The sequence below is a fragment of the Drosophila montana genome, unplaced genomic scaffold, assembly GCF_035044405.1.
Source record: "Drosophila montana isolate Dmon_TW-CO22-7 unplaced genomic scaffold, ASM3504440v1 contig_2716_1, whole genome shotgun sequence".
Classification (NCBI taxonomy): domain Eukaryota; kingdom Metazoa; phylum Arthropoda; class Insecta; order Diptera; family Drosophilidae; genus Drosophila; species Drosophila montana.
The window spans coordinates 431,597-455,140 of record NW_026997587.1 but is presented as its reverse complement, the minus strand read 5'-3'; the positions used below and the strand labels follow the sequence as shown (position 1 = coordinate 455,140).

The 23,544-nt window shown below is 45.6% G+C and overlaps 4 protein-coding genes across 4 annotated transcripts in view; 1 reads left to right on the top strand and 3 right to left on the bottom strand.

Annotated features, from left to right (window-relative positions):
• pk (prickle) overlaps positions 1-23,544 on the top strand; it is a 91,886-nt gene that overhangs the window by 20,923 nt on the left and 47,419 nt on the right. The gene's annotated exons all lie outside the window — the stretch shown is intronic.
• Positions 863-3,560, bottom strand: Spn43Ab (Serpin 43Ab). Its single transcript, XM_064684232.1, has 4 exons — positions 3,378-3,560; positions 1,426-2,321; positions 1,201-1,345; positions 863-1,133 (listed from the first exon to the last, which is right to left on the bottom strand). The coding sequence occupies exons 1-4, from the start codon at positions 3,406-3,408 to the stop codon at positions 1,012-1,014; spliced, it is 1,194 nt and encodes a 397-aa protein (XP_064540302.1). The 5' UTR covers positions 3,409-3,560; the 3' UTR covers positions 863-1,011.
• Positions 3,590-5,137, bottom strand: Spn43Ad (Serpin 43Ad). The gene is made up of 3 exons (XM_064684231.1): positions 4,122-5,137; positions 3,885-4,035; positions 3,590-3,813 (listed from the first exon to the last, which is right to left on the bottom strand). The coding sequence occupies exons 1-3, from the start codon at positions 5,076-5,078 to the stop codon at positions 3,695-3,697; spliced, it is 1,227 nt and encodes a 408-aa protein (XP_064540301.1). The 5' UTR covers positions 5,079-5,137; the 3' UTR covers positions 3,590-3,694.
• Positions 6,532-8,620, bottom strand: nec (necrotic). The gene is made up of 3 exons (XM_064684230.1): positions 8,425-8,620; positions 6,891-8,357; positions 6,532-6,807 (listed from the first exon to the last, which is right to left on the bottom strand). The coding sequence occupies exons 1-3, from the start codon at positions 8,438-8,440 to the stop codon at positions 6,662-6,664; spliced, it is 1,629 nt and encodes a 542-aa protein (XP_064540300.1). The 5' UTR covers positions 8,441-8,620; the 3' UTR covers positions 6,532-6,661.

Below are 23,544 nucleotides of genomic sequence, written 5' to 3'. Positions count from 1 at the left end.
CTGACTGAGCGATTCCCTGTACAAGCTAACTTTAGAGACATTCTTCCATATTTCAATACATATAAACATGAAACACATGTGTATCTCAGGGAAATAAGTACATGTGAGCATATTATTATTAGATCCTTTTGGATTTTGTTACCTTTTTCATACTTTTTTTAATGAATTGCCTATGCACATATTCTTATTTCCATGAGGATGTATCTAATTATGTTAATACCCAATTATTAACATAGAAACGCACGACTATTTAACTCGCATCTATTGGTAAGGAGAAACAGACATTTTGCAGTGCATAGGAAGTAAACTTAGTCTGTGTTTGGTATAGGAGAATGTACATGTATGTACACATACATAAGATGTACATACGCACATACATCCGTGTAAAAATAGGCCTCTTAGATTGCCAACATTGCTTGTTAAAGTAACACTTCACTCACCATCAGAGCATGAAGGCATGCAACGCTACTTGAATTCATGAGAATTGCATAGAAGGCGCATATATTTTTATTAAGTTTGCAAAGCAGCGATCAATTAAGTTGTTGTGCTTTTGATCTAAGATAACAAATGCAAAGACATACATTCACGCATGCACATACCTTCTTCCCATTTGTACTTATTGAAGAAATGCAAGGCTACTTGTATTCATGAGAATCGCATAGAAGGGAAACACTTTTTTAAATCTGCAAAACAGCATGCAGATAACTCGCTTTTACTTTGCGTTTTGTCTAAGAAAACATATGTAACATACCTTCCTCTCGTTTGTACTTCTCATCAATTCGTACAGGGTATTTATAGCTAAAAACTTCCAAACTACAAACTTCTCTCTGTTTTAGTATAGTTATAAATTGTACAATTAATGTTTGTTTTAGATTGCGCCATCAAAGTTTATTTGTTTTAATTTGAGTGTTGATCAAATTTGTATTCATTAAACAAAAACAAACAAATCGCATATATAATTTGCACCTCAAATTAGCTGACGGTTGTGGTTGGAGGGGGAGGCAGGCCTCTTCACACATAGGCATAGTTGGCGATGTGGCCGATAAAGACAATCGAATCTTTGTATTTAATGGCAAAGGCGAACGGATGATCCGCCTCGAATTTCTTGGTGCGCGAGAAGAAGCTCTTCAGCACTGAAAGGAGAAAAGAGCGAGGGATATTTACATTGTGCCCGTAGCTAGACAGTTTTTTGGAGCTTACCACCCGACTCTAGAGGCTGTTCCACGCCCGCTTCAGAGACCTCGACATGTGCCTTGTGCTCCACGCTGTTGATGAAGTGGCTCACGAACATGCGGTACATGTTGCCAAAGTCGCCGTTGCGCGAGAACATGGTCGTAACGCCCAGCTGGAAGATAGAAAATCAATATGGTAGATGAAGGTCACGGGTGTCCAATATCTAGTTAAGTTTTCTCCTTAATCTCTCACCTGCTTGAAGGGCTGCTCCAGGCTGACGCCGAAGGTCACACTGAACTTGGGCAGCTCCACTTCGACCTTGTGCTGACTCATGTCGCCAATCTCGCTAAGCAGATTCTTGCCCACCAGGCTCTGCTGGAGTGCACGCAGTCCGTCCTTGCGATTGGGCAGCAGCACAATCATGGAGTACTCCGCATTCTGATAGGGCAGCTCCAGGACCTTGGCATCCAGGCTGCTCACCTCGGCATAGTTGAAGTTCTGCAGCGTCCACATGGTCTCCACCTGTACGCTCTGCCCGTTGCCGGTGCGGAACGATCGTTTTTGGGTCTTGTCCAGCTTGAAGGCCTTCTGCCAGGGCGCCGCGTACGTGACGCCGTTCACAATGACGCCCTCCGTACGATCGTTGAGCAGCTCCGGCTTGAGTATGTCCGTAATCTGATTGTTCGTCTTGGTCGCAATCGCTCGATTGATGGCATCCGCCGTGCGCTTGTTGTAGGGCGGATGGAAGTCTAGCTTGTCGATGTTCGAGTCGAACTGACGCTGTGCCACATCCCGAAAGGCGCCCTTAAACTCCAGATTCTCGTTGATGTAGATATTGTTGGCCAGTCGCATATTGTTGTCACGCGTCAGCGCCTGCTGGAAGCTGCCATGCCGCTGCGACACCTGATCCGCATCGCCAATGCCCAGCCGCATGCCCTCCTTCAGCTCAATGGCCGTCTGGCCCTTGGCCCCGTAAAAGGCCAGCGCCATGGAGCTCTGTATGGCCGCGGTGCCAATCACAATGTTCTCACTGAGCCGTTCCGCACCCACCGCATTGTAGAGATCGGCGGCCAGTAGATTGCGATCGCGAGCGGCATCCACGCCCGCTAAGGTTTTGGCCTGGCAACAGCCAACGATTGCCAGGGAGACTGTAAAACGAATTGCAAGAAGGGAACATTTGTTTTAGATGGAAATATGTCTTCCATAAGTAAGAAAATGATATAGTGCCAGATCTCTTAACCCCAAAGCTCGAAAACAAATTCCAAACACTGGAAAACGAATTGCAACAAAGGAAAACTTGTGAAAAAATGATGTTTTTCGGGAGAAATAAATTCCAGTAAAATATCTAAAAAATTGTGGCTATAAAGAATTTTGTTTTAGCTAGAAATATTTCTTCTAGATTTTTACCAAAAATCAGATTGGTCTGACATTTGTCTGAACATATCAGATAGTCTGAATAATAATGAAAAAGTTCCAGATCTCTTAACCCCAAAGATCGGGGCACTTCCACAGTCAGACGGACGGACAGAAGTTGTCATCATCAAAAGCAGCTGTCACATATCTGCATATTGAACCAATATTTTGGAATAAAAATCCAATTTAATTGTGTGCTCGCTCGTGTTCTGTTTGTCTATTGAGAACCTTGATTCTGTTGTGACAGACTATAAACAGCCCATTAATTCTGTATGCCCTAGCTTTAAGGTACTATAAATGTGTCACGAAGTGTGTAACACAGTAAAAAAACGAGATATACTTTTTGAATGGGAAGAAGCGTATCTTATCTCAACTTATTCCTTATCTTTTAAATGGGAAGAACCGCATCTTATCTCAACTGATTCCTTAGCAGATCTGATCTCTCAGTTGAGATATGCTGAGATGAGATCGGATAGATCGTTTAGATCGGGCTGCTGTATTAATATAAAGCTGACATTCGAATTATATTTTCAAGATTGAGTTGCGTCTAAAACTTCTCGGAATAACTCAAGTAAACTTAACGCATGAACAGGGTATATAAATCTTCGTTCTCTTTTAGCTGCTGGCTGTTTTTTTTTTTTGGTTTATTGTAATTTTTATCAATCAAACGAGCCATAAATATTGTCACTTCGGTTTTCGTAGGCCATTGAGACTGGTTTTTGTTTATTTATGCTCGAGTACAAGTTTATAAAGATCTTATATAGCTTATATAGGCAATAATTGAGGCTTACGTAATAGGCACTGCACTGCGTTGTACAACATGATTGTCTAAATTTATATATACATATATATTTAAAGAGAAACTTTTTGCTTGATTGATAATTCGCGTCGTCGCGCGTTGAGCGTCTGAATGTGAACTGAATTTACGGCGGGCTGTGAGATGCTTTGGAGCTGCGACTACGTCTTGGATTCTCGGAAGAGCTAAACACCACTTAGCTGAGTGTGTTTTCGCTTTTGTAGTTTTGTTTACAGATCGTTTATCACCTTGGCGAGGCGCTGATAAGGCGACAACCTTTGCCCGATGCAGGCATTAGACATCTCCCCGGCTCTAGATGTCGACCACATGGCCGGCGAGCAGCAACGTCTTTTCATTGCCGATGGCATAGAAGAACGGATGATTGATCACCAGCGACAAGGTGCTGCGAAATAGATCGGTGAAGGAAGCCACTGAAAGGAGAGAAGCACAAAAGTGCAGCTGTGTAAAGCGAACTTCTAATCGCCAAACTTGAGCGACTCACCAAAAGTTTGCTCGGCCTCGCCGCCCGCCTCCTGCAGCTCGAGCAGCACCGCGTGCGGCACGGCTGTCAAATGTGGCGCCGAGCTGGACAAAAGCGAGCTGAACACCTTGTGGAGCTGCGCCTCGGACGTAAACAGCCTGGCTAGACCCAGCTGCAAGCAGAGAGAGATAGAGAGAGAGAGAGAGAGAGAGAAGTTAGATAGATCCATTTGGTTTGTCAGTTCGAGGATAGCTTCACCTGCTCCAGCGTGGAGCGCAGTTCGGAGTGCGCCATTAAACTGAACTTGGGCAGCGTCAGGGCCAACTTGCGCTCTGTGAGCTGACGGCGCAGATGCTGCAGATCCAAGCGCTGCAGCTGGCGCTCCAATGCGGCCAATCCCTGCGGCCGATTGGGATAAATGATGAGCAGACTCAACCCGGCTGTGGCAAAGGGCAGCTCCACGGCGCTGGCATCCAGTCCGGGCAGCTCTGCGTATCGGAAGCGATGCTGCACGAACATGGCGTCCACCAGCTTGGGCGTCTGGCCCGCGCTGAAGAAGTTGATGCGCTGCGTCTCCTGCGGATCGAATGCCTGCGCCCAGGGCGCGCGCAATGTCAGTGCCGAGACGTGCAGAAAGGGCGTGTCCGCGGCGCTGCTCGCCTCCAGCAATCCAACGCTGACCAGCTCGCCCACGCTATAGTTGCTGCGCCTGAGAAACTCATAGTTAATCTCCTGCGCCGCACTCGCCCAGTCGCCAAAGTCCAGACGCTGCACATCGATGCCCAGCGCTGCGGCACGCGCCTCAAACTCATCCCGGAAGCTGAACGTGTAGCGCTGCTGTGTGTAGAACTTGCTCAGAAAACGCAGCTGGCAGCCACCTCCTGCTGCCTCCTGCTTGAGTTCGCCCAGGAGCTGCTCGAACTGGCGCTGCGCCTGCTCCGCGCTGCCCAATTGCTGCAGCTCCAGCGCCACGCGCAGCTGCTGCGCCGCCGCCGCCGAGTCGGGCGTGAGCAGGGTGAGTGCCGCCTGCAGCAGCAGCGGGGAGACGGCCACATTGGCTTGGGGCTGCGCCAGACCCAAGCTGGTGGCCAGACGCAGCCCGAAGCGTTCGCTGGAGCTGCTCAATGCTGTTGCTGGCGGATTGCCGCCCGCGCGGCTACTGAGCAGCAGCACGGCGGCTGCGACCAGAAGTTGTCTCCAGTTGTCGTAGATCATGCTCCCGGCTATTTGGGTATTTCCAAGCTTTACGACTAGCCCGTTTTAAGTTCAAGCAGCGGCTGTTGTTGCCGCCAGAGCTCACACTCAATTAAAAGCAAACAGAAGCGAGCTGGAAAATCGACACACACAATTACATTGAGCCGGTTTTAGAGATACACACAAAAACCACTCGAAGATGCTTTTAATTGAAATTCTTGCCTGATATCAGTAGTAGGAGAGAGGGGGAGAGCGGGAGAGAGGGGGATAAAGCATGACAGCTGAATGAAACGATAGTCTGGTTGATTCTCTAGTGATTGACCTAATTGGCAGCCGTGCCAAGATTCGAGCTCAGAGCCATTAGAACAATAAATAAATATAATCTATTCCAAGAGAGCATAAGTATGTTTCGTTGTTATACACTATGAAGCAGGTATATTGACTACCTTAAGAAATAGAGAACATAACATGTAAACAACTCTTTCTCTGTCGAAAAGCTACTTCAAGATATCTACACAAAATATAGAAATAACGAGCTTCGCTCTTCTCTCCGATTCTCAAATATCTGTAAGTTCGTTAGCCACACTCCTATAAGGGTAATTAAACATCGGCTAGCTTTATTATGTTCCTAACATCTGAATGCTCTATCTTTCTTTAATCTATCTCTTGAATATCCTGTTTTTCCATCTCTTTAGAAAGAATCTTATATCATTCCTCTCCAGATGAAAGGTGGAAAGTCTGATAAACTGATCTCTTATAGCTCTCATTTGTATTGTCTGTCAAAAAGTGAGTTTCTATCTTTTTACTTAAGCAAACCCAGCTTTAAACAATATTTGCAGCTAAATGCTTCAGATTTCCACACAGATTTATTATCATAAGAGTATTTATATTTAGTCTGTGACAATCTGAAGCTCACTCTCATTTTTCTTGGCAAGAGAAACTGGTTTTCTTATCAATTGTTTTGCGAATAAACAAATATATTTATGCGATAAATGGTTCAAGTTCGCATAGCCTCAGTCTCCCCCCAAGAACCTTTCCCTCCCCTCGCTCAGCTTTTTGTTGCATTTTGCGTTAAGTAGCAAGTAAAATATGATGCAATTTTCTTGATGGACAGTTCATTAGTTTAATTGTTGGTTTTTTTGTTTATGTTTTGTTTTTTTTTTTCAAACGGGATTTTTGCATTACTCATAGAGCAGTAGTTCTTAATAAAGCTGGACTTTCCAGAGTCAGTTGTGAACCTCGTTCAATTGAGGAAGTTTCGATTGAGAAATTTGCATTTGTTTATGTGCCAGCTCGAGCTCCCATTAGGGCGAGGCACTTACAATGTTAACTGCCGAGGGGTCGGTCTCCTCCTGAAACGGGTTTGCCAGCTTTCGCGTATGCATTGCGGGAAAACGTACAGAAACAAACAGAAAACTGAGCAATCGGCGCTGCCCAAAGGTTATCACAGAACAGAACAAAACACGAACGAGAATATGTTGGAAATCTTTGTATATTTTAAATGTGAGAATTACGAGTATGTTGTACAAGTAGCAAATGCGTACACTTAACTTAGAGCTAGGGACGGGCTTATGAGGAGATGGGAATTGGCTGGGAATGGGGATTCACTGCCTCCCGGACACCTGGGGCGGCTCCACTACGTGTCCAATAAAGAGCACCGAATCGGGTGTGCGTATGGCAAATACGAATGGATGATCCGCAACAAATTCGCGCGACTTGACAGGCAGCGACAAGGGCACAAATTTGGCATCTGTCAGAGAGAGAGAGAGAGAGGGAGAGATATGGCGCATTAGGATGAGCTGCACTTTGGATAATTTTGGAGGCCACACTTACAGGAAGCTGCTGCCGCCTCGGAGCCCGCCTCGTTCACGTCGATGAAGGCCTTTTGCAGTATCTTGGACACACGCACCGGCTGCAACAGCATCGCATTCACCTCGGACTTGGGCGTGAACATGCGACGCACGCCCAGCTGCTGCAGCGCACCGGTCATGTCCTGCTCGAACTCTATGCGGAATTTGGGCAGCCGCACGGTGACCATGTCGCGGCGCAGTCGTGCCGCAATCTGATTCAGATCCTGTCGCTCCAGCTGCCGTTCCAGCTGTGCCAGACCGTTCACCTGGTTGGGCAATATGATCAGCATGGAGATCGGAGTGCCGGCATAGGGCAGCTCCAGCGCTGTGGCATCCAGCTCCGGCAGCTCGGCAATGTCGAACAGATCGTCGTTGTACATCATGGGCACGGTAATGGCCGCATTGTTGCCCGTGCGGAACTTCTCCGCCGTGGTGTCCATCTCGGAGAACTCGTTGGCCCAGCGTGCCTTGAAGTAAATGGCCGTCACCAGCAGCGCCTGCGTCTGCTCATCAATATCGCTGGGCTGGACCAGTTCGCGTATGATGCTGCGTGTGGCATCCGAGGCCCAGGCATTTATCTTGGCCGCCGTATCGCGCGATTTGCGCATGTTGACCGCTTCGGTCTCCGAGCCATAATATTGGCTGGCGAAGTCCAGGTACTGTGGATTCAGTTCGTCGATTTCGCGATTATAGTACAGCTTATTGGCGACAATCAACTGGGCATTCGGCAACTGACTATCCCTCCTCCGCACCTGCTCAAAGTCGCTGGCCACGGCCAGTTTATCGCTACCAAACTGACCCACACGTTGCAGCTCGTCGGCAGTTTCGTTGCTGGAGACGCCGTAGAGCATGCCGAGCATCGCGTGCATCGTGGCCGGCGAATAGACCACATTCTGCTGACCGTTGCTGCGCGAGATCGGCTGAAAGAACACTGAGCTGAAGCGTTCCCGGTAGTTGTACTGAGCCGGCGGGCGCGTGGGACCCGCCGAGCTGCCCGTACGACCGGCTGCTTGATTAAAGCCATGCACTGTCACCTCGGGACTTGCAGCTGCAGCTGCTGCTGGAGCGGACGGGGGTAAGGGCTGATGCTGCTGCTGCTGCGGCTGCGGCTGCTGCTGCTGCTGCGGCTGCTGCTGCGGCTGCTGCTGCTGCTGCGGCTGCTGCTGCTGTGGTCGAGCAGTGGGCACGTTCCAGGTCTGCTGAGCCTTGTGCGCTGCGGCGGCAATGCGCTGATCGTTCCAGGTTTCTTGAGAAGATATCGCTTCCATCTGCGGACGCTGCAGATCACGCTGAGGTGGCCCCACGCCGGAACGACTATGTATGGCATCGGGCACCCAAGAGTTGAGGACAACTCTCGCATAGATGCTGGTGGAGGCGGCGGGTCCGATGAACAGGCACAGACTCAGGCTGAGGCTGAGGCAGCTGCCCATTAGAAGCAGCATCGCTGACGCTGTGAAGATTCAGAGCGGGTTAAGACTCTGCTCGGGCAGTTGTTGCCACAATTGTTCTAAGCTTACAATATTTGCACGACATGGCTGCCAATTACTTGCGACGACGGGTGGAAACTTGTTTAGCTGCTACTCTTTACTTTTTTTTCTTATAATTATATTATTTTTTCTTGTTATTTTTGTGTAATTTATTTTCTTTTGCGTCGCGCTGCGTTCGTTTGGCTCCGGCCGTCTGGTGGGCAGCTCAGCTCTGGCGTAGCTTTAATACAAAACTGATCTTGGCAAAAATCTCGCGAATGTGAGAACCGACTACCGAGCACCGAGCACCAAGCACCGAGCACCGATAACCGGTCTAGAACAATGCCCCCCCCCCCCCCCCTCCACACACCCGCCTCGCTCCTCGCTCAGGAACAGTGGGTGCGTCAAGACGAGCAGCGAGCAAAAGTTACAAGCAGAAAAGACAGCAAAAAAAAAAAAAAACCAGTTGAGCAAATCTTCTGGCTGTCTCTCTGGCTTGGGTGCGCTCGCTCGCTCGCTCTCTTGGAAAATCCCCGCGTATTTTTAAATGTAATTACCTTAAGGAAAATATGCAGCACTCGGTTTTCTCAATACTCAATTCCAGGTTTTTCAATTGCCAACGTCGGGGCGTAGCCGTTATGAATGCAAATTCTCGTCGATTTGCATTTGATGCACGTGCGGTCCTCCACGGCCACTCAGCTAGCCGAACTAGCTGAGTCAGCCGGAGAATGTCGAAGAATATGAAAAAAAAAAACCAGCTGAGTGATGCTTATTTTTAGAAATCAAATCCAAGCTAAACTCCTCGATTTCCTGCTATTCACAAATGACGTCAAATGCCACAGCAGCCTGTTGACATTTTTATGCAGCCATTCGATATATGAGTCGACATTCATTCTCTCCGTTTACTAAATGCATTTCCTTAACCAATTCATAAGAGTTCTACATAAATTGTGGCGCGAGAACTAATTAAATATTCCAAAATCTAAATGGAAGATAAAGCCAGGCAACGAGACCTCACACGACCCTCGTCACGACTCGAATGTTGTGCTTAATTATGTAAAAGCGAGTTATGTATGCATTTTATATCATATCAGACACACACACACACTCGCACACATACGAACAACTCTGACCTAATTGCACGGCTAAATGTGTAAACATAATTTACTCCAATTAGAGCCAATGACGTCTTCTCGGCCTAAGTGTGCAGTGCCACGCCCCTTCACAGCACGAACCGCCCTACTCTGTCAGGCACATGCCGCATTCCGTCCCGAAATTGGGGCAAGAGTTACGAGTCGGGAACTGGAGTACGTGTACACAGAACAGAACAGAGCTGATATCAGAGACTGAGCACCATAAAATGCAATCAATAAATTTGTGAAATTCTAGAGCTTCGGAACGGGTTGTGTTAATTACCCAAGCACCAGGTGGGAGAAGAAGAAGTACAAAGAAAAATAAAAAAAAAAAAAAACATTGAGAAAATAGTAGTTTACCTGATGGCTGAAGGGCAGCTGCATAGCTGGAGAAAAAAGTGGAAATAATGCGACATGGATAAATTTTTTGCTATCTTCATTTTATGTCATCTCTGTCATATTTTGACTGCTGTCTTTTAAGACTTGACTGACAGTTGAATATATTTAAAAAGAAAAAAATAAACTGCAAAACAAGCGAGTGAAATGTTAAATGTACCCATTACAGTCATGGCCAAAATAATAGGCAGGCTGTTAACTATTTATACTGCCTGCCTCAATCAACATACCACATATGGTCGTTCCATTAAGCTCTTATAATCTTTAAGAATCAAATTATTTATGAATGCATGCATAGTTAGCATATGTCACAGATCGATAAGGCTCGAATTATACAAATCATTGCACAACTCTATAAATATTTAGCCTTTGTTATTTTATGGGCACGAGGCGTATAAATAATATTAAATACCCATAAAATTCGAATTCAATTAACTGTTCCTTCAGTCAGTTGTCGGCCATTAAATGCATTATAGTGTGCACTAAATTCAAATGGACATTTATGGGCTGAGCCAGACACATAATGCACGACTGTTAGATGCCCTGCACAAATTGGTACACATATATACTTGAGGCACTGTTCAACAGCGAAAGCGAATGCGAATGCGATTCGGTAGCTGCATTGATAACAACTTAATGGGCAGGGTCAGGGCCAAGGTCACGCTGTGGCACAAGCACACACACACACACACACACACACACACATGTGTGTGTGCATGCATGTTGCCACAATTTGTATGCAACATGTTGTTGCTGTTGCAGTTGTTGCTGATCAACCACAAAGCAATTTGTTGGCAACACACACTCAAAGCCACAGCTGCTGGCGCTGTCGCAGTTGCCGCTGCAGTCGCACTTAATTAATTTGCGTGTTAAGTCAGTCGAGCATTAAACTGACAGATGGACAGACTGAAGGACTGACTGGCCGGGCTGTGGGCACAGTGGGAGCCGCTCGAGCAACAACTGGTCGGCAATAAAAGGCGCGAAAAGCTTTGCGCTTGCGCGCCGGCCAACTTTGTCATTTGTGCAACGTCAGCCCCTTCTCTCCTTTCCCTACCCCCACTTCCCGCTCCACTTCGCCCTGCCTGCATCTGCATCTGCAGCTCTGTCAGAGTCGGCGGCTGCGCTGTCGTTGTTGTTGTTGGCGTTGCTTACAACAAAATCGCATTAAATTACACGTTTGCCGCACGATTTAATTTTGCATATGAATACGTATGTGTGCATGTGTGTGCATGTGTGTGTGTGCATATAATTACGGCAATAAATCAGAAAGCGTATTTGCAATCACAATATTTACACTTGTCCCTCAAATGCGGCTGGCCAAAGCTGGCTGCGCGGGCGGACAAGTTGCAACAATGGCAACGAGCCGACTGCCAGAGTTGTCGCCCGTCCCAAATGCAGTTTCATGACTTCCCAAATGTGCAAAAGCATGCATGTGCTTTAAGCATTGTTTCTCTGCATTTGCAGCGACATTTTGTTGAACTGCTGCCAATTAGCCTGCCAATGTAATGAAAAAAGAACGTGTTATTATTTTTTCATGCGTATATTGTCCAGTTGGGCGTGCTGCAAATGTGTGCAGTTCATATTTCACAGGAAAAGTTTGTTCCTGCGGCCCATAGGGCTTGCGTGCCACAGCTGCACATGTATATACACATACATATGTATATATGTATATGTATAAATGTCCATAAATATAATTGAATATGTATAAGTACATAACTGGCAGAGCCAACAATGTTTTTGTCTTGCGTCTTAACGAGCTTGTTGAAAGTTGCTGCAACTGGCCGCAACTCGCAACGCTGCACGCTGCACGCTGCATGCTGCATGCTGCATGCTGCATGCTGCGAGCTCATCTGTCAACATGCTTCATAGAAGATCATAACTGCCCCAAGTATGTGGCCCTCTTGGCAACAACTCGGCTCTCGGCTCTCGGCTCGGCTGGACCGCATCCGGAGCTGCATCAATTAAGGCGACATAAAAGTTCTAGGGAAACTATAATTTTCATGCAACTTAATCACAGCGGCATTTTGTGAAAGCCCATAAATCCGGGACCAAGCCGAACAGCTCCAGCAATTCCCAGTCCGACTCATACTCAGACTCATAGTCATAGTCATAGTTGTTGTTGTTGTTGTCGTTGTTGTTGTACTTATGCGTTTAGCTGCATTTATAGAAATTGCCCGGGTCCCAAAAGTGGACAGCCTCGCACTGACAGCAGCCCAGCCAGGGGGAGGGGCTGGGGCGGGGGCGGGTGCGGCTGTGACGGTAATCGCCGTTTAAATTTGTTCTTCGTGATGCAATCATTTTGATGAGCATCCGATGCAGCAGCCACATTGGAACTCATTCGAACTGGTTCCAGTCCTTACCTCCATCTCGTCTCTCCCGCTCTCTCTCCCTCTCTCTCCCTCTCTCTCTCCCGATCTGCTCGTACGTTAGGCGCCATAATGGGTTAAGCTTAGCACACAATCGCACACACTTACACACACTGCCATGCACACCCACACAACACAGACATTTAGCCAAATGCTCGCACTGAGGTCAGCTACGCTTTTGGCCATTGTTCTGTGCGCTTTTTGGGTTGGTCTCTGGCCAACTGCGCCGCCAGCCAAAAAAGAGTGCCATTCTCTGTGTCCGCCTGCCATTGAGAAAGGGTATATGCAGTTTGTTATGACACTCACGAGTGCACTTAAGTGCGCCTAGAAAGTATAGTTAAGTACTGTCCAAATACAAATTAAGTAGGGTACGGCAATGCAAAGAGATGTAAAGAGATGTTAAGAGCTGATGCACGATTACAACTCGGCATTATTGGCTTTATATAACAAATTTTGAAAAGCTGTCTAAGATTAAATTATATATTTAATATATATAATTGCTTATTTTATTACTGCAAAAGTAAAGAATATTATTATATAAATAGGTTACCTTAAAAATGAATCTCTGTATATAAAATTGACAATTGATGAACAGCGAAAATTGGCGGAAAACGTTTGTGTGACACTTTTTTGTTATTTATCCAACTGTTCAGTTCTTTGTTAAATATAAATACATTCTTTTCTCAAAAGTTACTTGCAAGAGTATATCAAAGTTGCGGTCTGAACATTTTGTTGCTTACATTTTTTGGTGGTCTCTTTGGGCTGCGTGTTTTTTTTGTTGTTATTGATCTAAATTTGAGGTTGTAAATTCGTTAGGTGAGCGTTTCCTTATCGCCAGCATTCCGAAATGTAAGCCCAGGCTTAAGCGCAAGCCTAATGATTGCGGTGCCCTGCCTCTTTAGCATTTGGTTTTCAAGTCCAGTAGAGTGCGGGCCCGTGTCCAGCCTGCTGGCCAGCTTGGCCAATTGCTATAATTTTGTGGGGCTCCGAGTGCGGCTCCGACTGCGGCCCGATGCCAAATGCTAATGCTTAGATTTAAATAAACAAGCTGGCAGCCAGGTTTGTTAACCCGCCGCCTAATGAGCACAAGAGATTTGCGGCAATCATGTGGAATGGCCGTTAGAATTGCAATCAGTTAACGCCTAATTGAGGCGTTGGCTGGCCACGCCCCGCGGCATGCAACGCGTGTGCACATACATTTACATATATGTATATGCATTTGATATACATGGAATTTTAGACACGATTAGCCGGCAGAACTAGATGTACTTTGTATTATTTTATGCTCTTGCTGTTACGCTTTTTGTTTTCGTGTCAATATATCAAAATGCGGAACCCGTTCATTAGAGCGCCGCCAACTGACGTGCAAACATGGGCCAAGAGCAACAACAATAATAAAAAATAAAAAAAAAACGAGACAGCAATAACAACAACAATGTTGCAGACACAATATAATAATGATGAATTGCGGTATTATCGCACGGTAATACCCTGGCCTAGGCACAGCTAACAAACAAAAAATAAACAGCAATTCCCCCCGAGTGAAAAAACTGGAGCAGCCGCACGAACATTGGAAAGTGCAGCATGGGCCCAGGTTCAGGCCAAGAGCCAAAAACTAAATTGGCAGACAGAGCCAGAGACACGAAGGTCTTGCTTGCCACACACACAAGTCTGAGGCATGCGGCACGTACTCAGAATGCATCGACAGCACGGCAAATGGAACTAGGAACTGTAGCTAGAATTTTATGCGCCGACTCTCTTCACGGCAAGCGCTGATGATTTATTTAAATTGCAAAGACCCAGCAATATGGGCGACACGTAATGCTGGCCAATTTCCGCGACAACTTAATTGAATTAGGCCCTGAGAAATTGCGCCGAGACAACGCGGCGTATACGCAATGCGAACATGCCGCAGCCCCGAATCGCGCTCATTTGCAGTTGCAGCTTGGTGCGGCACACCCAAAAATAAAACGATCAACAACAAGGCGTTGTTGCACTTTAACATTTTGCCACAGTTTCGAAGATTTTGCGCAATTAAAGCTGGAGCTGAAGCTGGAGCTGGAGCTGCAACCGCAACGCCCAAGAGCAAGGCAAAGCCATTGGCTGGGGCAACGGCCCAAAAAGGCGGCTCGCCAATGTTCATCCGAGCGGACTGCAATTGCATTTGACATTTAGACAAACAGCAAAGGCAGCTGGCTAACTGGCAACTCTCAACTCTCAAAAACTCAACTGGCAACTGGCAACTGGCGGAGAGCAAAAGCAATTTAAAAGCTGCAGGGATTTGGCCATAACTGTATTAAGGCCGCTGAGATTGAGGCCTGACTCGCTGCCGCACCTTTGGCGGCCTGTCAAACTGGCCGCTCAGTCGGCCAGAGATGCTCGCGTGTTCGATATTTATGGCGATCGGACAAGAAACAAGCACGAAGCATGCGAGCACGAATAAGCGCGACATTTTGCAAAAAGATACGTTAATCAGAAAATGATGTCAACTGGAGTTGAATATCAATATCTTTGCTATCTTCTATCTATTTTGGGCACCCGAAGAAGCAGCCTTTAAGCAATGCTCCCTTGTACGTCTGTTTTAGATGAACTCTAGAATAACAAAAAATTGTTTTAAAATTGTAATTAAATTTCGACCAACAGTTCCTATGAAAGCTAAGTGACATACTGATCCGATTTAGCCAATTCTGATATAACAAAAGCACGGATCCATGTAAAGTTTCATAATGATGGCTTTAAGACTGAGGGAGTTGTTCGACTAGAAACAGGCAGATGGATTGGGTTATAGCGACTCGTATATTAATACTGATTACGAATATATCGCTCATACGACATAATTATATTACTCTCTACAAAGATATAACATTTGTTGGACTCTAGTGGCTCTTTTGGAGTCCCTTCAGAATAATCCAGATCGACAAAGATATTTTTTGCAACTTACACTAATCCTTTACTTCAAAATTTCTGTGTGTCGGCGACTCTGAGCCTTAGCCTTGAGCTGGGTAGTCAAGTAATGCGTCTTGTCTTGTTAATTCGTGCTTTTCGTGCTATCGCATTGCCATACTCCACTACAAACTCGTGTTCTCAACACGAACACATCTTCTAGAGTCGTGTCACACGCCCAGCTCCATGGTCTAAAAAGAAACCAGCAACAGTTGCTGCTGCTGCTGTTGCTGCTGCTGCTGTTGCTGCTGCTGCTGTTGCTGCTGTGACCGGCAACAGTTTTGACAATTTAGCAGCAACTTCTGACTATTTGTATAATTGGCATTTCTAATTTATCAAATCTTCAAAATGCGCCGACGTCAACGAAGCGCATTGGGAATCGCCCCGCTGACCATTATGGGAGTTGGTAGCTGGCCGCAAAATTCACGATCAGCAGCGGATTCTTGTATTTTGTGGCCAGTTGAGCGTGAGTAATCAGAAAGTCAAGCGCGTTGCATAAGTATAGAAAAAAGTGTGTACAATAATGAAACTGGTTTGGGCGGTCAGAATAGGCATAGATACAGATACAGACGCAGCGAGAGCCAGATCGAGAGCCAGAGCTTGAGCTTGAGATACAATTGCAGCTAGACGCTGGTGCTCTAGTGGAACCAGTGTTGCCATAATGCCTGTCATAAATTCTCCAAATTACCCAACACGTCGCGCAATGTCGCGCTGCTTATATAGTTGGCCTAGGCCCGGCCGGCCATTTGGCAACTTGTATCCGAGTATCTGTATCTGAGTATCTGAGAGTTGGCAACTTGGCCGCTGATTGCGAGTTGTGTGACAGCGTGTTGTGTGTGCGCTAAATTGAGTTTATATACTCCGCAGCCGGCACTTGCTTAAAGGATTAATTGTGCAGGCGCAGCTCGAGGCGCCTGATTGACTGCGCATGCGCACAATCAACCGAGCACAGCTTTGTGTCAACTGATACCCTGTGATTCGAGAGTGGCAGCCAATAAAGCGGCGGACAAGTTAACCCCTCGGTTCAAGTCAATTGAAGTCGAACTTCAATTAATGTCCAGTCACAAGTTCTCTTAGGCTTTTATTTTTAACTTTTTCGAACTTGCGCCAGCAACAAAATGTTTGTACATAAAAATCTGCAATTCTACAGAACTAATAGACCATGTCATGCATACAATAATCATAATGAGTTTTTATGCTTTGTATACGATCTGAGGAGAGGCTGAGAGTTGTGTGCCAAGTTGTGTTTGCACACGTTACTAACTTGGTCTAAAGCATTACTTTAACAAATTGCCTAAGTTTATGGGCCAGCATTTTCGTAACATTTGTTGCGGCCACTTCAAGGGGTCCCAAAAGCTCGCCAGAGCCCGGTAGAGACCTTTTTCTTTTGTAGGCAGTAGCTCAAGTTTCTAGCCAAGGCCCACGCGCCTGGCCAAAAGCCATAAGCTGAAGGCCTGCCAAGCGGAACGCTTTACCGTTGCTCTGGCTGTTGTTGTTGTTGTTGTTGGCCTTTTGCATGTGGGCAACACACATTTATGCGGCGTGTTCATACTTGGCTACCATGTATCCATCCATATTCATGCGCATTACGCACATTTGCGTAACAGATTCAAGTGCACGATACTGGAGAGTTGAGAGTCTCAAGTGCGCGGCGAGCACATCCGAACAACCAGTCATCAGCGAACTGTTTATACCCTAGAGCCAGTTAACAGTTGTGACGGGGTATAAACATTTGTGCTAATATGTGAAACAGGCAGAGGAAAAGGCAGACATCTGAGAATCGCAGAGAAGGGCGTCGCACGAGTAAGAGCTACATCTGTCTGTGTCCTTTGAAAAGATCGTCAATCTATGAAAGCGGCTTTTAAGCTTATTTTAGGATCTGAATCTTATAAATTAATATATCTAGATTCTTGGATATATAGGATCTAGAGAGAGGAACTTTACTTAGAAGGCTTCCAAGTATTAAAAGGGGATTTCAAGCTTTCATCAGATATTCGAAAGCTTCGTAAATCTTCGCAAGGTCCATATCTTTCATATTTCGCAGATCCGATCAGATCCGAATTTTTTTACACACATATATATACCTTATGAATATGGAAGATATACGAAATACTATGCTCTATGATATTGGACTAGCTTAGACTCTTCTACAGGGTAACTGCCAGTCAGGCATTTACGCGCGCATTTAACTTGTTTTTTTAAAAAACTCTTGTTGTTGCTGTTCTCATGTTGTTAATACACATTTAGATTTATATGTTTATGTGTTCGTTGTTGTTGCTGTTGTTGTTGTTGTCAGCATTACGCAGCAATTCCAAGTTTTTCAAGTGCTTACAAAAACTTTGAAACTCTGAAATTTTGTTTCATTTCTCAACTCTGGTGCTGAGCAGGTAATGAGAGTGTACAGAAAAGGCCTCAAACCGGTTCTCATTGTGCCAAAGCGTTTTAACCAATTTAAAATTAACTGTGTTTTGATTAATACACTATTATTGAGCGCTGCATGTGGCTATAAATTAGTTTCGGTGCATGGGTGTGTGTGTGTGCGAGTGTGTGTGTGTGTGCTTGGGGAGTGTATTATTCGAGTCGGCGTTAAACTTCTAATGAATATGTTAAATGATGGTTGCAACAATCGATGGCAGCTGTGGCAGCAACAGCTACGCTTTAAGCTAAAATTCGAGTTATTTATGAGCAGTTTGCAAAGCTAATTGGCCTAATTATTGCCTCAGCTTAAAGACTGCAGTAGCAGACGATAAATTGCAGAGTAAGCGACGCGCTGCAACTGCAATTCACACTTCCGCAATTGCTGGCAGCAAAAGCAGCATTTGAGTTAGTTGGTTTCTTTCTGCCATGTACCTTCGACTGGCCTTAACGGCAAACAACAAAGGCTAAGACAACACACACAGCAGCAGCAGGCGGTAGTTGGCGGCAGTTGGCCAGTTCCAGAATCGCGGCACCCAAGCGCTAGCTCATCGCAGACGACAAACATCAGCTGTGGCCTGCAGTCTGTCTGCCAAGATCGTGACTAATTACATGCGACATAAAAGCCAAAAGGAAAGGAGTCACAGTCGCGTCGAGCCGAGTCGAGCCGAGCAGGCTCTCCCATACGTAATTGTTGCCACATACAACAAAAAAGCCAATGTCGCCAATGTCCGACTAGCAGGTACCCTAAGCTGACAGTCAGACCTGGCTAAATCAACTCAGTTCGTCGTCTTGATCGAGAGAATGTATGTACGCCTACTTCTGCCTGTTACGAACATTTGCACAAAACCAATTTACCCTTTTTTAGCGCACTTTCAATGGGTTCAGCTGCAGCAAAAGTAAATGCAATTGCCAAACAACAGGCGCAACAACAACAAAGTCTGCCTGTAATTGGCAGGCAGCAAGTCGAACTCTCGGCCATATATTCCGCCAGTCTTGACAATTCAATAAAACTGCGACAGTTGGACAGCTACCGAAGCTGCCGCAGCTCAGGTTGCAAGCTGCAAGCTGGGTGCATCCTAATTATGCCGTTGTGTTTATGTGATGGGGCATTGTCAAATTTGCCAGCAGAGAAAGAGAGAGGGGGGAAGGGCAGGGGGGCAGAGTCAGGCTTTGAGTAGCTAATGAAATAGCGCGCTTTATGGGCGAAAGTTGTCAAGTGGCAGCAACAGTTGCTGCGGCAGTTGCAGTTGCATTTACAGTTAACCCCAAAAAGTTTAGCTGCCAACTGTGGCAACTAATTGAATTCCACTTGGCCAACAAATTTGCATGCCCCCCCCCCCGTTCCTCCTGCTGCTCACAAGGCTCATTACGTCTGCCCCTGCCACATCTGCCAGATCCGTGTAGATCTCTGCAGCTCTCTGTAGCGTAGTTTGAAACAATTTATGTATTTTTAGCTGCAACACAAGCTGCACGGTTGTGTTGCCGCTGCTGCTGGCAGTTCTTAGCTGTTTCTGGTTCTCATCTCGTACGCCCACTAGCGTGCGCCATCTGCTCTGCCTGGCCACACGAAAATAGCGCAAAGTAGTGCATCAATAAACAATAACAATGCTGCCAGAAAACAGGAAAAACGCCAGATATATAGTCTGTGCAGCAATAGCAATAGCCAAGATCTACAACAAGTCCAACCCCAGATACCATGGCCAGGCCACATGTGCGGATGCTGCGGATGTTGCAACTGCCGCTGGCAGCCGACAGTTTACAGTCCAGGAGCTGCTCCAGCGCACTGGAGCTGTGCCATGTAACAGGCGCTGCTTGTCAATAAAAAAAAACGAATAAAGAAAACTAGATCGCCTGGATCAGCACGCCGAAGTTGAAATGCTCTTGGGTTAGGAAGAAATGTGTTGGGGGAATAGAGAAAGTCGCAATTGCTGAGCTTGGTCAAGTTATCTTTAAAAACTAAAGAATTTTCTATGCAGAATCTCATTTTTCGTTTTCTTCTTTATATAAAGCCATACGATATAGTAGGTTGACAGGAGGCGTGTATCTTGGTACTAGGCCAATCCGCACGTTAGCTTTAATACCGACAGATGAACTAAAGGACCTATCTATATTGACTCGGCTGTTGAGGCATATCAAGACTATATATGTATATAACTTATATGCTCCCACTTCGTGGCGAATTAGAGCGATCCTTTGAAAGGGTATAGAACAAAACCCGGTTGAAAATAAAGCAAAGTGAGGCGCAACATGTGCAAGTTGCAGTGGCCCGCGGCAAAGTGAAAGAAATCGCCGCCAATAGCGGAAATATTAGCCTTCTGCTTGGCTGCCAAACTGCGCGCAAGCTGCGGCTAACTGCAACAAAAAGAAGCCCATAAAAAATACAGCCCAGATGATGATGATGATCAAGAAGCAGAAGTGGGAGTGGAAGTGGGAGGGGGAGTGGGTGGGGGATTGCGCAGCATGAGGAGCAGACAATGTGTTTATTATTGCATTTGAGACCAGGCGAAATGCACGCAGATATTTGGCCCAAATGATTGCACGCTATTCACGCATATTTAAACCAATTTTATTAGCTGACCAAAAATAATATTATGAGTGCTTTAATTGCTTAAAAATCGAGCATAGAAAATGATTCATGTTATTTATGTTCCGTTCATCTCCTGTCTAAATATTTATATACCCTAGCAAAGGGTATTCAAATTTTGCAAGGCAAGAGCTAAAATCTGGCATACTAAATTGCACATATTAAATTGGGTTCACATTCAACTTATATGCATTTTAAATTGCTTGACAATATTTTGTTCCATTATAAAATAATTGAATTGCATTTGGAAGTATGTGGAAAGCATTTAGGGTTGCCTTTTTGGCCTGCGACTGACTCACTTCCGGCATCATTTCTAGCCTTTGGCTAACAACAAATTCCCCAAAATATGCTCAATTGGATGCCAACCCCTCATCATGGTCATGATGTCCTAATCCAATTGTCGCTGAAAGGCAGAGAGCAGAACCAGCGACCGGTAACCATGTTAGAAGTCAACCTAGCAAATGCCTTGACAGAACAACAGCAACAACAATTCGATTGTGTTAAATCAAATGAAGCGTAATTTTTACTCAATTTATGTGGCAAACTGCAGCCGTGGCGGGTAGAGTGTAGAGGGGGAGGGGGAGGGGGCGGCAGAGTGCCAGTTACACCAGTTAGTAACCCCAATCCCCATGGAACGCTTAGGCTGTCAGTTCAGCAGCCCAACTGCCACGCCCCCCCGCTGCACACACTTGTGAACTGACAACAGCCATTGGGGGTTGTTGCTTTGACTTTGACGTGGATTTTGATGTGGCTGTGAATTCGGCTCTGGCTTTGGCCCCGGCTTCGGCCTCGGGTACATCATATTTCTATTAATGACTTGCATATTTATGAGCTGCACGAAAGTGAGTGCAAACAGGCTGATTTTAATAATAAACAAACATAAATACAAATAGGCATTAAATGTGTAACATTTGTTTGACTTGCTGCTGGCCCGCCAGCGCATTTCTTGGCCAAGTCCTAAGCTATTTTCGGTGGCCAAGAATTTCTTTGACTTTGACTTCATTTGCGCCGCGGGCTCAACACAAACATTTAACTGGAATTCAGCAGCGAGTCGTCGCACATTTTCGAATTAAAAGTCATACTAAAAGGCGTAATAAACACGGGATGGGGTTATGCCTGGCGGTAGGGTGCACGAATTACAGCAGATTGTTTAGGGTAGTGGGAGGGGGGGGGGGGGGTTGGAGTGGGGGCAACTAGCGAGTTGCCTTTGATGTGGCTGTGGGATTTGGTAACATCAACATGTGGCTGTGCTGTCTAACGACGCGTAGAAAGTCTTTAAATAAACAACAGAGCCGGAAAGGAAGTTGCCAAACAACAGCAGCCACAGCAGCAACAACAACAACAACAACAACTATTAGGAGTATGAGCATTTGCATATGGCATCTATTTCTTTTCTCTTTTTTTTTTTTTGGCATACAACAGTTTCAGCCGCGAGTGTAACGACCCACAGTACGCCATTAAATGGACGAATGGCCCAAAAGGCATAAATAAGAACTTTGACGTCAAATGCCACCGACTGCGCAATACTCTGTTCCGTCTTCTTTGTGGGGCTAAGTCACACTCTGAAGCTGATTTGTTGACTCTGAGCTCCACTCACAACTTTCCTTTCAGCGCGCTTTAACTTGTTGAGAATTGTAAGCAATGAGAAAGGAATCCTTAGCTACTGTCAGATGGAGACTTGTACCCTAGCTAATATACCCCGTTACAGAGTATGCAAAAAGTACTCTCTGCCAGTACTCGTTGGGCTTTTTTAGATTATGGCAGCTACTTCTGTGTGGCCATTGCCGTTGTGGTGTATTCGCAGACCAACTGGTTCCCACATCAAGTCGGGCGACACAACAATGGGCATATCAAAGTCATGCGACCCGCTAATAGCCGCCCATAATGAAGTGCTAAGCAATATGATGAGGCGGACGGACGGGTTGCTAATGAAAATGCCAACTGGCATGTCAAGATAGCAACTACACCTGGGCCAAGCAATACGGCTAATAGACCCAGCGGCAACCCAGCCCATTAAACGCATTGCCGCAATGCTCTCGCTCTGCAGATAACATCGCTAAATTGTTGATAATGCTGCGCAATTAAATAGAAGCAACGGCAAATGCGTAAATGCTACTCAAGGTAAATGAACTTTAAACAAATTGTAATTGAGATCGGAAATGCCAGAGCTTCTATTTAACTACCAATTGAGATCGGAAATGCCCAGACATCTAATGTCTTTGTACTTCCAGCTTGAAGCTATCTGTTGCTTCTGACTAACAAAGCCTAAGACTTAAATAAACTGAATATGGGCATACTTGACGCATTTCCCTGACCCCATTTCATTTATTATAAAGTAAAAGCACCTCTTTAATCAAGAAAGAGAAGTTAGTTAATATATTTTAAATTTACAATACTAGACAACTTCTTTTAAAAATATCTCCATTGTGACATGTCTTTAAACTAATCTGTAATTTTATCTGAAAAATTTTAAACAAAATATTTTACTTTTATAAAACGAACTTGAATCTATCTGCTTCTCTATCTCTTGTTAACTGAGAATATATCAACTATTGCAACTCGTAGACATTCTCATGAGAAATCAAATATTGTCTGACATGTTCTACATTGTATGTTTCTTATCGAAAACAAGGCAGTTCTTGGTAGACACAATCATTAAGTGAACTGAACAAAAAAGATCAAGGTTCGAACCCCCCTCTAGGGTAGCATTGCCTTAGCTGATAGCCATAGTTGGTTGTTACCATGCTCCTAAAATAATAAATAATTTTACATATGTTCAGCTGCATTAACTTCTCTAAGCCCAGCGTCCCCTTCCCCCCTCCACTTGACAACACTTGAAATTGCAATGCCGCAACAGTCAAAAAATTGGAAAACAGCCACCGTCGCGACGGCTCGAACTGCCCGAACAGCCTGAACAGCTGAGTCGCCAACCCTGCTAAGCAAGGGCTAACGAATGGAATTATTAAATCTTGGCAAATCCAACAAATCATGTTAAAACCGACCCAAGGCGAGACAAGGGCCCACGTTGCCGATGGGCAGGCGTAACTGTTTATACCGCTCTCTGGTTTTGGCTGTTTTCAAAACTGTGCGGTTAATGGGCGGATCGGGTGTGGGGGAGGTGTCTGTGTGCGTGTGTGTGTGTGTGTGTGTGTGTGTGGGCGTCGACATTATCAGGGGTTGCAAATGGATGACACTCGGTCGCTTGGTTAACAATCAAAGAATTGCCAGACAGACGGCAATGGGCATCAAGTTTATATAATTATTTTTATGCCATAACTGAGGAGTGTGCCGAGGTGTGTGTGTGTGTGTGTGTGTGTGTGTGCATCTCTTG